Here is a 12,019-nt window from a genome sequence, read left to right as displayed (position 1 = left end):
AAATTTGCGGTCAGAATTCCTGAAAAAGTAAGATAATAACGATTGTGGGGCAGAATCTGGTTTTCATTGAAAACACTCTGAGAATGTATTCTATGGTGAAATTCATACTCCTGCAAATGTGCCTTTGGTAGGAAATAGTGGTTTTCCTGCCTGACCACCAAATGCTTACTGATTTGTGTCATTTGAGATTTTATATTTGTATCCAAATTAAAAAAAGAAAGCCAGTGATGCTCTGATGCCCACAAAAGCAGCCCCAGGCTTGCTTAATAAACAGAAGATCAGGATTTTTAATTAAACCAAACTGTTGTGATATACACATTTTCATATATTTATTCAAAAAGAACTTTCTGTACTCAATGGCTCAGTTCTTCCCCCTTGGTGTTTCTTGACCCCCTTCTGTTCGGGCACTCACTGCCACTTGTGCTGTAGTCACTCTGGAAACCAACGTGTGGCTCAATATCCTTGTCAACTCTTGGTCCTCCTTCTCCTTTCATTCAACCACTTAGCAACACTGACACAGCTGACTCTTCTCTCCTTCCTGAACACCCCGTGATGTGGTCTACTTGGGCGGCTCTCCCAGAATGCCACAGATGGGGGGCTGGAACAGCAGGCATTTATTTCTCTCAGTTCTGGGCACTAGAACTCGGAGGTCCGGGAGTGGGCACAGCTGGCTCTGCTGAGGGCCCTCTGCCCGTCTCTCAGACAGCTGCTGACTTTTTGCTTTGTCCCCACCTGGAGGAGAGAGTGACCCCCATGGGGAGAGAGAGGAGAGTGGCCCCCCACTCTCAAGACTCAGGGAAACCTGATTACTTCCCCAAAGCCCCATCTCCAAATGCCAGCCATCCCACTGGGGGTGAGGGCTTCAACATGAATTTTGGGGAATGCAGTTCAGCCTGTAGCTCCGTCTCTGGATGTCTTCCCACCTTCTTCAAAGTACCGTTATCGCCGTCACCACCAACCTCTCCAGGTCAAAAATAGTTACTGTACCTTTCTGTTGTTGAGGCCTGAAACTTGGTATCATACTTGATCTAAATCCTTCAGCAAACCTTATCGTATTTATCTTCACATAATGACTTGAATTCTACCTTTTCATAAACGTTCAACTGCTGTCCCGAATCAGACTACCAGCATCTCTTTCAGAGGTTATTGGAATAGCTTCCCTCCCCCAAACCGGGGTCCCTGCTTTAACAACTTCTGTGATTCTAAAACACAACCCGGATCACTGGCTATGTCAGTCTGCGGTTCCGAGGGCTGGTCTGAACTGGAGGTGTGACCTGTGGATGGTATTCAAACCTGTGGATGTGACCTGTGGATGGCATCACACTGGTTGAGCTACACAGGGAGTTCGTGTAGTTAGATATCAGCAAGCCATCCAAATACCGAGCCCCGAGGCAATCTCGAGTTTGAACGTCGGGCAGATAGGAATCCAGAAGGAAAGGAAGATAATAGCTGCTGAGGATGGAGAAGGTGTGAGGAGACTCAAGAGAGAGCTGTGACCGCGAAGGAAAGGAAAGAAGTATTTCAAGAAGAAGAAAGGAATCTACGGAATCACATGCTGCTGATACACTTATTAGTAAGATGAGGACCCATAACTAGTGCTTCTTGCGAACACACACTCAGGGCAAAGCCAAAGTCATTACAGGGGTTTGCAAGGCCTTGGGGATCCGGCCGCCACCTTTTTGATGCCCCTGGTATTTCTTCCTGTTCGGTCATTCTCCTCCAACCCACACACTGGTTTGCTTTTCCTTATGGAGCTCTGCCCACCCCTCTTCAAGGACTGCTTTTCTCTAGATAGCCCGTGGCCTAGTCGCTCACTTCCAACTTTCTGTGCCCCAGAGAGGCCTCCTTAAAGGGCCTGAATAAAAGAGCAGCCCCTGTCCCATGCCCCTCCATCTGAATGGCATTTTCTACTGCTTTCCCTGATGTATTTTTCTCCTTAAACTCTACCCCCAATTGACATACCCTGTATTTAGCTGTTTATTTGTTATTGTCTGTGCCTCTCCTCAGAAAATAAGCTCCATAAAGGAGAAGACATGACCTATTCTGTGTCTGTGCCCACAGTGCCCAGCATATAGTAGGCCTTAAGTAAACACCTAGTGGTGAGTGAATGGACATTACCATGCATCTCTGTCATATGTTAAAGGAGTAAGGAAGCACTGGGCACCAGTACTGTCCTTAACACGTTCCCATTCTGGATTAGATTCTCAAAGATGGGTACATAGCAGTTACCTGGGAAATTCGGGGAGAAAAGCAGAATCAGAGGCTTGACTTGAGGGCCTTCAAGGGTGAAACCATGACCATACATTTTAAAAATTCTCCTCTAGTAATTTCAATGCACTGTACATAGTCTACTGATGATCAGAATCACTGATTGAAAGGAGTTCTTTAACCACGACCTCGATTCTGTCAGGAATGACCTTTACCCCCACTTTATGGTTGAGGAAACGGCTCAGGGAAGAAGTCCCAGTCAGAGTTCATGCACCCAGCACATTGTGGGACTGGGGCTGCAACCAGGTACTCTGATCCCAGAGCATATGCTCTCCCACCCTGTCGCCTCTGCTTTGGCAGGACTGGTTTAAAACCTAGCTCTTCCAGTTTGGAGTTTCTGTTTGATCAACTCAAGCTATGCACAGAGGCAACACAAGAATGAAGCTTCCTTTTGTGCTACTGACGATCATTTTTACATTATGGAAGGAACTGGGGGTGATGTGTTCCTGTAAAAATTATGGTTGGAATGATTTGAATATGCAGGAAGATATTTTGTGCCAGGAATTCAGACTGTAGGAGGTAGGAAGGAGGAAGAAGATTCTGTAAACCGGTTATGTTCATTCCTCCTGAGGAAATAGACTTAAATTCAGTTCAGATTTTATGAGCAGATTTATGTACTCCAAAATATTCTCCCATCCCCCTCAACAAAGTAACAGAAACCAAAGACCTAAAGGTATTACTCAATATCTGAGACATAGGAGCATTAATGAGACCAGCAGACAGTCTAGAGAGAACAAAGGAGAGGGGAAAAAAAAAGAATTAAAGGTTAGAAAGCTGGACTTCTGAGAAAAGGTTAAAAGCATTGGGATTATTTAACCTGCAGAAGTGAAAGAGGAACATGGTGATAAATAACTCTGTGTAGATGAATTGTGGTTGTTTTTACCAGTCAATACTTAATGAGTGACTTGTATACTGAGCATTATACCAAATATTTTAGGGGAATAATAAATAGCTCATGGTTGCCAGGATCTTCAAATCTAATTGAGGTGGTTACAGCACACATATACCTCAGCAACATATGTGTATTTTCCAAAATTTAGAGAGAGATTTAAAAAGCTGTTACTCAAAACAGAGTCCAACCAACTTGGAAGAACTGATTAGGGAGAAAGGCATTGTCTAGGGAAGTTGGTGGGGTATTCAGACAATGGGACATTGCTCAGTTGTGTTCCACAAGCTATACGTTAATGTAAGACAAAAGACAACTATATGGTCAAAAGAATTTGGGAAATTCTGAGTTAAACAATGAACCCGTTTTCTGTAGTGCAGATAATTTGGTACATTTAAAATGCTATGTGCATTGTCAGTTTCCAAAAGGGAACTTAGACAAACCCGGTGCTTACTCTTTGGAAGGGCTTGGGGAGGAAGACTAGGATTGCATAGGATGTATTTTAGGAAATGCTGCCATAGTATTTGGTCAGGTAGATTTTATAACCTTCTGACAAAATATACATTTCATTGAGAGACTTTAAAGAGCAGACAGACAGATCACTTCAGTAGATTGAGAGAGCCTCCCAAAAAGAAATTGTTTCAAAATTGATTCCAATGAGCAGGAGAAAGGGAAAGCAAATGAAAAAATGGAGTGAGTCTAAACAAAGCAAGCTGATAAACACCAAATTTATAACAGATGGAAGACAAGTGCCCAGCAGTGCAAAGGTATCCAGGACTAATGTGGATGTAGATGACTAGTGTCAGGGATTGCTTAAGTGTTGGAAAAGAAATTCTAAGGACACCAAAAGTAACTTTTAAAACTTGAAGAGAATGCACATAAGGTCTAACCTAGGTCATTGCTTAAAATGTCTGGCACCAAACTCTTGAATGCTAGAGAAAAGGGAGAACTCTGCACCTCATAGTTTAATACCAATTTGTTTCCTTCTCTTTCTTTTGGTCAAGCAGAGTGATTTTGTGTGAAAAGAACAAAATAAATACTGGGAAGAGGAAATAGATATTCAAATAGGAGAATGCTCTAAGAGTTTGTGTGCAAGCCCAGAAAAATTATACCTTCGGGTACCATGAGAATTTGCAGAAGGGATTACTTAACTTCTGTTGAGGTTTAAAATATTGTGACAAATACGAACAGAACCAGAAGACAGAAGGTGGGCAAATGTAGTATCAAATTCCAAACAGGGAGAAGGGAAAAATACAGTTTGTAAAGCTGTAAACCAGTGGGACAGTGACATGATGAACACTAAAAAGACAGTGTTCTCAGCAATTGTTAGTATCAGTTGAGGCTGGGGACCCTGAAAACGGGAAGAGCAGCTGCCCAGGATGACTTGTTTCTTCTCAGGACTCTGGAACTTGCGCCCAGCTGTCAGCATCCATCCACGTGACCAAATTTTAGAGTAGTTAATCCCATGTCTGCCCAGGCATTCGAGGCCACATCAAGTAGTTGTTCAAGTCCTAGATACTGTTTTCACCTTTAATTGCTTTTTTCACCAAACCACAAGGATTTGATCCTCTAGATTTTGCTAGTCCAGTACTGTGGAAGAATATTCTGCAGTAAAGAGAAACAGAATATCAAAACATGCACAAACGTGAATGAATCTCAGAATTATTATGCTATGTGAAAGGAGTTAAACTTAAACACAGAAGACTATATACTAAATGAAATTCTAGAAAAGGCAAAACTCTGGTGATAGAAAGCAGATCAGTGGTTACCTGGGGCTGAGGTCAGGGGAAGGGATCAATTGCAAATAGGTCTGAGGAAGCTTTTTAGGGTGAGAGAAATGTTCTATATCTTGTTTGTGGTAGAGTATGCATCAAACTGTACCTAAAATGACTGAATTTTATTGACGAGAAATTATATTTCAATGAAACTGGGAAATAAAAACTCATGTTGGTCAGAAAAGTGAAGGTGGTTTTCTTTTTAGAAAACGAAAAGGGGGAAAATCAATAATTCTTTGCATAAATCTTTGAATTTTGTGTGTATCTGTGTTTTAGGAAGAACTTGAAACAGCCAGGAAGTTTCTGTATTATGAAATGGGCTATAAATGTCGATCAGAACAGTTAACCGATCGCTCTGAAATTTGCCTACTCCCTTCAGACGTTGACAGGTATTTCTAATAAGTTTCCATCTCTTTCTTTTCTGCCTTTACCTACGTAAATATATTTTCCAATATTCAACGTTGTGTTTCAGGTACAAGAAGAGATTTCATAAGTTTGATGAAGACCAAAAGGGTTTTATTACCATCGTTGATGTTCAGCGTGTATTAGAGGTAATTTTTTGTTTGTTTGTTTAGTGTATTTGACAGCAGAAGAAGGTAAAGATAGTATGAAGTAATTTTTACTGATGTAGTGCTTTCTAGAAGTACTATTTCTTAACTTTTGGAAGGTTGGTAACATTAATAAAAGGATGTATCTAATTTTTAATTAAACCTAATTAGTTCTTGCTTTCCTCTTATTTAGAGTATTGGTGTCCAAATGGATGAAAACACACTACATGAAATTCTGAATGAAGTAGATTTAAACAAAAATGGGCAGGTTGAACTCAATGAATTTTTGCAGGTGAGTTGACGGTGAAAGGAAACAAGTGTATTTGTTTTTATCTTTAGTTGTCAGTGGATGTTCAAGAAAGGATTTTTAAGTCCGCACGGTCATCACTTCATTCTGAGAAAGAAGAAAGCTTGAAGGCAGCAAAGGTTGATATTTCTGCCCTCAAGGATAAGTTGCTATGTGGTGCTACTCTTTTTTTCCCTAAGATATATTCTGTTGAGTTAGGCAATTTAGGTTAAATCTAGTTAATTATGGATTAAAGGGCTGAATAGGAATATGCTTTTTAGAGAAAAATGCCATGGAATGCCTGCCAGACCATTCTTTACCTGCTTCAGAAGAGGCAACACAGTAATTCTTATGTGAAAAATAAATTTTTTTATGCAGAAGTTAAAAAAAATCATAGCTGCATTTATTTGAGGATCACATTCACTTAAGAACTTGAAATGTAATTGTTATACTCTTTCATTAGAAAGAACCTGGAGAGTAAAAGTGGGGAAATCTGTGTTCTGGGGAGACCATATAATTCCAACATTTCTGTTTTTGATTTTCCACTTATCCAAGGCTCAATTGTTTAATCATAACCATGGAGGAAGTAAATCTTATTACTTTTTACTTCAAACTGGATGCTACACTTGATTCTTTAAAAGAAAGAAATTCAGCAAACCCATACGCTATTTGTAGCTGTCCACGGGACTCTGTTCATATGAAGAATGTATTGGTTTCCAAGCAGCCAGATTTTTTCTGTAGTGTGTCGTGGGCAGGTATTTCAAACGAATGCCAGGTCTTGCTTGCACCATGGCAATGATGAATGCTGAACATGAAATAAATTAATGCTGGGGATTTTGGTCAATGTCAGCCCTTTCTTCACTGTGTCAAGTTAAACAAACAATATCAAGGCAAAGGAAATGGTAATTGTCTCTCTGGAGATGCACTGCAGATAAGAGCATTGTTGAATCTAAATGCAGAAAATTTTCACAGGTTGTGTCCAGCATTACAAAAAAGAATGTTTCATTCCTTAGCTTAGTGTTTAACTAAGTGCACATTTTAAATTGAGTTTAAAATTTATGCTGGGGAGTTAGGAACCATTTAATACATGTTATGTCTAGTTTTTTCTTGACAATATTTTATTGTTTGTCTCAGGATTTTAGAAAACTTTTCTTCAAAGAAATAGTTCATGCTTCATTTCTTATGTGTTGTAAATAAACAGTAGCACTTAGGGTTGAAAGACCTGGGGTTTTAGAAACAATAAGAATCTAATTTTATGGGTTTGTTGTGTGGTTTGGGTTTTAAGTAATTTTCTTGAATGCAAAAGAGTTACACACGTAGAAAATAATTCAAACCATCTGCAGGTTTCCTTGTAGAGTTTTTTAAATATTTATTTCTTGTCCAATGCTAAATGAAAGAGACTATTCATGCTTCTAAATACACAGTGTAATTTTCAACTAAAAAAATGCTGGCCGTATTTATCATGAACTATTTTCACCCCCAGATGTTATTGTTTTTCTTGTAATATGTTTTCAAGATACACGTAATGTTTAAAGAAACTCTGAACTTTTAAAGGTTGGTGCATCACATAACGTTTATGTATATAGAAAAACTCCCAGCTCTCAGTAGCGCTGATAAACCTTGAAGGTCTTTATGAAATCAGAGACAAAACAATAAACAATAAATTGTTCTGTCTTTTGATGTCAGCATTCTGCATGTTATACTGTTTGTCAAATGTGTAGTATGTTTTCAGGTTTTTTTTTTTAATAAGATGTTTTTTTTATAAAGACTAAAGAGCCCATGTTTATCCCATTAAACACCTTTTTTAATATAGAAGTGGTTTTTCAATAATCCTCGTGGAGGGATCACTATAGATATTGCAATGTTACATGACTTTATTTTTAGATTTGAGCTCTAATGACACTTCTGCATGTAGGAGTCCATCTCTAATAAGCAATAGCTTGTGAAACAGCTTTTAATAAGGTCATGAAATTCTGATCCAGCCCCTTGGCAGATGCTTCTGACTGCTACTCAGAGATATTTTTAAGAAATGTGTCTCTTTGGCTAGAAACTATAACCCTAAAAATATTTTTGAGAATTTATAGGTATTTTTTCCCTGACGGACGGCTAAATCAGTTCTTCTTAAAATAAATAAAAACGATGGGGGAAGTGAAATCAAGAAAAGCAAATAGTTAAAACCACATCAACTTAAAAACGGAAAAAAAAATCCCCACGCTCATCATTGCAAGGTGCCTTCCAGATTAAAGGTCTTTGCCTGCTGACTACATGTAATTTCAAGACTAATTCTGATTTTATCCATTGGATAAAAATGAATTAACTAAAATCTGGGCTGTGAAGTGCTTTTAATTCTTAAGGTAGATCTCTGGGTCCATTTTGAAGGACTTAAATATAAATTACTTTAAAAAGTCTTTAAGGAATTTGGATTTAGGGGACTTGAAGTTGTCAAGTACAGTAACACTGAAAAAGAGTAGTTAAAGGGCAGGTCATGGTTGGTATTTGTTCAATACCAGAGATTCCTTTTTAAGATTTTTAAATGGAATTAAAGATCTAATATGTGAGTTGCTCACACAAAAAAAATGTGCCCTGAGCACATTAAGGGGCCAAACGTGTGATGCATTTGCTTTGCCATACAAGGCAGGCTAACTTGCTAGAAAGGGGTCGGTTTTGCAGCAGGATGAAATCCTGCCCCTTTCTCCCTTTTTGAAATGTTCAAAAACTACTCTTCTTACTTGAGCTGTAGGACTCGTGGTGGTTTTTGACAGAGCACCTAACCACCTCTGCTTGCTACAAAGGTAATCATTAGAACACTGCAAAGAGAGGCAGAGGCTGGGCGACCTTCTCAATCTGTTGCTTTATTTTCTCTTGAAGCTGATGAGTGCTATTCAAAAAGGAAGGGTGTCTGGAAGCCGGCTTGCTATACTAATGAAAACTGCAGAAGAGAACCTTGACCGGAGAGTGCCCATCCCGGTGGACCGAAGTTGTGGAGGATTGTGAGTCTGCGCCGTAAATGCACAGCCAGCAAACGCAGGAACAACAGATCATCCTGTAACCATCAGAGATGACTTACACACTCCAAGACAGTGGATATGGATAGCTGCCTTTCTTAACACTGGGAACATTCCGAAGCTTTAAGATGTTGATGTATTCCCTTTATTTGCATTTGCCATTCAACCTAACTTTCAAAGAGCATATTTTTAATCTTTTTTTTCTAATTGTCCATGCACACTGATTTGTTTTGCATTCATTTGGTGACCTGTCAACTGGACCTGCTCCCTTTTTGCTTTTTTATTCATTTATTCTAGGTCAGTTCTAGAAACAAAATATTTTGGCAGAAACTGAAAAAAGGAGCTGGAAACATTTTGTAACATGCACAAAGCTCTGGGCATTAAGTTTGTAGATAGTATTTGTTCTTAAAAGAAACTGAGCAGAGAGTGACCTGTTGAAAGGATAATGTTTCCGGAGACTTCTCAGTCCCTTCTTCCTCCAGCTTGTCTGCCTTCCTCATGCAAACCATCCTGCACCCTTTTCTGTCTAGAGCATGACTGGCCAAGCTAGAAAGAGAAGAAAAAGTTTAGATCTGGTTGCAGGAGCAAATCTCAAGGAGAAAGTCTGAAAGCTTCCAGAATCACAGGTGTAAGATAAGGATAGTGTTGACATTTGAGGGAAGTTACCATGATAGTTTCATCTCAGCAATTCATTTTTTTCCACCCAGTCACTGCTGGTTTTTCTTTGACTATTATAGTTGCCAGGAAGATCCTTGCTTCTCTCATTTTAAAACCAGCATTTAAGTGGCAAGTGGGATGTAATGGGATGTGACTAAATTTCTCAAATCTCTAGTAGTAATGAATTAAAAACCTGTGTTTATATATCCACATATGACAGCACAATTTTCTATCCCCAAATCCTAAGTCTTAGAGCATGTGATATATTGTCAAATATGGCCCATTTTGCTTAGTTTATTGCATCATTTTTGAGGGGGTATTTTTAAACAGATAGTAAAAGAGGATAGAAATAGCCTTTAGCTAACATCAGTTACAGTTAATTGTAAAAAGGCACAACATTGGGATATTCAAGGTCACTGTGGTTGCATAAACCCTTTACTCTTCTGTACTTAATGGAAAAGTTCTCAAACAACCAAAAAGGAAAAGAAAAAAATAAAACCACACCCACACAACACACACCCACACAATACCCCCATACACACACATACACACAAAAATAACAAAAAACAAAAATCAGTCTGCACTGAATTTAACTAATAATGCATTGAATTTAAAGGGCCAATTTGGTATGCTTTTGCAATATTTTAGTATCATTTTAACCAGTCATCTGAGTATTTATTCATTGTGCTTCCTCTTGTTAAAAAAAAAAAAAGCGTACTTTTTTATTTAAGATCAGGTTGTGTTGTGTATGTACCTAATAGGAAATGTAACCCTTTATTTAATGGGAAGTTTACTTGCACAGACTTGATGTCTTAGTTTTTTAAGCTGGTACACAGAACACTTCTGTGCTGTTATTTCTGTCAACACTGTAGAATTATCTGTATGCCTCAGTCACATGGGGTATGGGCCTGTATGTCATAATATAGACACTGGAGGTTCACTCACCTAGCTGCCACCCTCAGCCCTGAAAGAGTGAAGATGCATCTCAACCCATGTTGTTTTTAAACGAAGTATGGATTGCCACTTCTTAAAGGGAAACCTAAAATAGAGCTAGTGATGCTCCCAGCCATCACTGTGAACTTTCTTCTTTCAAGGTGTGAATTTTTTACATGGGCATTTTTTAAGAAAAAATAATGGAAGCATGTGGCTTTGTGATTTAGTGTTTTTCTATCAAGACAATAAATGCCTTTATGGCTAGAATGTTTAGACCCCAGTGATTCTTAATCAATAGAAGAACTGTCCTTTAGACCACCACAGGTGATGGACCGCAGTAGTACATCTGTGCTCTCTCTCTCTCTCTCTCTTTCTAGTTAGATCAACAGTAATGATGACTGTGTCCTCCCTGAGTCCATTATAGTATGGATGAGGTTTCTAACCTGACTGGCCTGGGCAGAGCTGTGTCTGTAAAACAGGCCTTGTTTGTGCACACTTGGCTACAAGTGAAATTCCTTTAAGGACAAAAGCACACCTTTCTTCTTTTGAGCATATCTGCTTTTGCTTAACATCTACTGACTCTAAAACATGCACTCCTTCACCAATCCCAGAGTCCTGGAAATGAGCTGGTTCCAAGTCTTTAACTGTGAATAAACCCCTCCTGCATTTTTGCCTAAATTCTTAATTAAACCTACACAGCTTCTTTACCTGATTTCAGGAAAGGAGGACAGAAATTGGGGAATGAGTCCCTTCAAAGCCTATTCCAAGTGGAAAAGAATTGTTTTTTCTTTTTGTATAAACGTGATAGTAGATGATTCTGTTGGGATGGGGGTGGAGTGTGCAGACATTGTCTTTCACCATCAAGTGATTTATTTCAAGAGCCTTGAAGGGGATTCAGGTGAAGGAACCCCCATCTGTGGTGGAGAACCGGATGCTCCTTTAAGTAGCCCATACTACAATCCTAACAATGGTGAGAATGCTGGATTATTTGTTAAGCCAAGGTTGTCTGCCTCAGATCCATAATGCTGTTTGCAATATTCTTGCTTTCAATCAATTTATATTGAGTGCAACTTTAGGACCTCTACTAGTAAATGCACGTTCCCTATTCTGCTTTAGTTTCTAGCTTTGCTTTGTCTTTTTCAAAATAGGTGACTTAGTCTTTTGTACAATAATAAAAATTTCATCTGGCTTTCACTAAACATACTTTAAGGATGATCATTGACCTTATTTCCTTTTTTATGTATTTGTAATGATTTTTGGCCTACGAATGTAATAGTACTGAAATCAGTGACACTGTCACTTGCACTGTTTTGCATTATGTCAACCCCTTTTAGGGAGTTAAAAAGCCCTACTGTGTTTTTAAAGAAGGGCAAGTACAGGCCCAGTACTGGAATGGAGATGCACACTGTGTGTTTTCATATGTGGCACTTTTATGTATTATGTTGGGTTATTGTTCTAGATTGGACTGTTAAATACTATGTTGGAGGCTGGGTTGTCATTTTTATAACTGTCTTGGTGTTTTATCGCCATTATTTATTACTTTTGATACACAGAATGAGCTGCATGCATTTATAGAGCTATAAGAGGATGTATTTAATGTGCCTTGTTTTTAACTGAATAAGAACTGAAAGCATGAATCAATAAAACTGATTAAGATGGCC

At 38.8% G+C, this 12,019-nt stretch overlaps 1 protein-coding gene across 2 annotated transcripts in view; it reads left to right on the top strand.

Moving 5' to 3' along the window:
• Positions 1-12,019, top strand: part of GPD2 (glycerol-3-phosphate dehydrogenase 2) — a 124,142-nt gene extending 112,123 nt beyond the window's left edge. For both annotated transcript variants that reach the window (XM_036884142.2, XM_036884141.2), the window contains exons 14-17: positions 5,206-5,318; positions 5,402-5,480; positions 5,671-5,769; positions 8,632-12,019. In XM_036884142.2, the coding sequence (XP_036740037.1) occupies positions 5,206-5,318; positions 5,402-5,480; positions 5,671-5,769; positions 8,632-8,757 (417 nt within the window). In that variant the 3' untranslated portion in view covers positions 8,758-12,019. The remainder of the gene's footprint in view (positions 1-5,205; positions 5,319-5,401; positions 5,481-5,670; positions 5,770-8,631) is intronic.

Source organism: Manis pentadactyla, chromosome 8 (genome assembly GCF_030020395.1).
Source record: "Manis pentadactyla isolate mManPen7 chromosome 8, mManPen7.hap1, whole genome shotgun sequence".
Lineage (NCBI taxonomy): Eukaryota > Metazoa > Chordata > Mammalia > Pholidota > Manidae > Manis > Manis pentadactyla.
The sequence above is the reverse complement of the archived record's forward strand: the minus strand, read 5'-3'. Positions and strand labels throughout refer to the sequence as shown.